At 36.0% G+C, this 1,548-nt stretch overlaps 1 protein-coding gene across 1 annotated transcript; it reads right to left on the bottom strand.

Moving 5' to 3' along the window:
• Positions 1-6: 6 nt before the first annotated feature.
• Positions 7-937, bottom strand: LOC144477960 (V-type proton ATPase subunit H-like; the record flags this gene model as incomplete). The annotated part of the gene is made up of 4 exons (XM_078195685.1): positions 758-937; positions 555-636; positions 209-398; positions 7-127 (listed from the first exon to the last, which is right to left on the bottom strand). Coding segments are annotated over exons 1-4 (451 nt in total), but the record flags the coding sequence as incomplete, so codon positions are not given.
• Between the last annotated feature and the right edge of the window lie 611 nt (positions 938-1,548).

Genomic DNA, 1,548 nt, shown 5'->3' with positions numbered 1-1,548 from the left:
TAATACGAGAAGTCATATTCATAATAAATCCATCTTGTCTGTTCAATAGGTTTAGAAAAGGTCCCCATACAGATTCTCGTTTCCGATTCGAATGTTCCTTAAAAATTTCTACACGACTGCGATCTTCCTAATTGAACAGACATAATTTTTTACAAGTACTTAATTAAAATTAATCATATATTTCATTATAACAAATAAAATTATAAACCTGAAGCATATCATCAATCATTATAAGAATGTATTGGATGGTTTGATCTTTTGAAACATGACCAAGTAAGTTCAGAAAAGTCTTAGCAGCTTGATGTGGACTTTCTTTCAGTTTTGTCTCCCTCACATTAGCATCACTTGTATCAAAAGCAACAATAAAATCATAGTCTTCTTTTGATATCATTTGAGATCTATAAAATAGGCCAAATAATTAAATATACATGAATATTTATATGTCTAAAGAAAAACGTGCATTACAAATTCTAAATCATAAAACTACTATGGTATATTTAAAAAGGTATTAATATAGCTGTCATTATGTTAAAATCAATACTCAATGTTCTTACTGGCAATATGAATGCCAAGTGATTCTCTGATTTCTGATGTCAGCAGCTTGTTGTTGAAGAATACTTGTAGCTGCTAACATATCTAAAATATTAGAAATATTACTACTATAATAAATAAACATTTCGCAAATAACATAAATGCATTATAGTTTTGGGAGGGGCAACGTCAAATTAACATTTAACTGTACTTTAAAAGTAATTACCGATTTTCTCATCCTGCAGAACAGGTATCATCTCTTTAATATGTGCACGGTCCACCATTTTCGTGGTTTTTCTCTGAAAACCTCTTATTAAACTTATTCAATAAATCTTTATCACCAAATTAAAGTTTGCTCCTAAAGAATTTGCACCACCCTCAGCTGTTAGATCACAAGACCAATGTATTACCAACTTCTCTCAAAACATAAACTAAAAATTCATGACAAGTATGGATGTGTTGCGTAGCCTTGGGTGGGATTTGGGGGATTTTGGTTGGTTCGGAGACCCGTGGAACACAAAAGTGTTCTGCTTGTGTAGGGCTTGTAAAGATTAACTAGTTACACAGAAATCATCTTTAAAACTTTATTTCCTGGATAAAGATGCTATCTCCAAGCCTTCAAAATAAAGTCTGTCTATATTTTCCCGAGGAATCGAGTTTTCTTCCTGCGTTCCCTCTGGTCTTTTCTCTCTTGTCCAATAGGAAAATTGGGCTCCTCTAGTTAGATGCTGATTCGTCGGATAGCCCGTCTTCCGGTTGCAGATTGATGATGATTGGTGCTTTGACGGCGCGCATGCGGATGGGAGTGTACGGAAGTCGAGCGCGCAGGGTTAAAACGCCCGCCGAAACGAACGGTGTGGGGGTATGCCGCGAGCAAAAATTTCGGCTCCAGGACAAAGTGAGAGAGAGAGAGAGAGAGGGCAGAGAGAGAGAGAGGGCAGAGAGAGTTCCGAGAAGTCCTTGTCTAAAAATTTACAACATCCTGTACTTGAGAGATCCGGGTTTGTTATTGTGACT

Source organism: Augochlora pura, unplaced genomic scaffold (genome assembly GCF_028453695.1).
Source record: "Augochlora pura isolate Apur16 unplaced genomic scaffold, APUR_v2.2.1 APUR_unplaced_5596, whole genome shotgun sequence".
NCBI classification, from domain to species: domain Eukaryota; kingdom Metazoa; phylum Arthropoda; class Insecta; order Hymenoptera; family Halictidae; genus Augochlora; species Augochlora pura.
The sequence above is the reverse complement of the archived record's forward strand: the minus strand, read 5'-3'. Positions and strand labels throughout refer to the sequence as shown.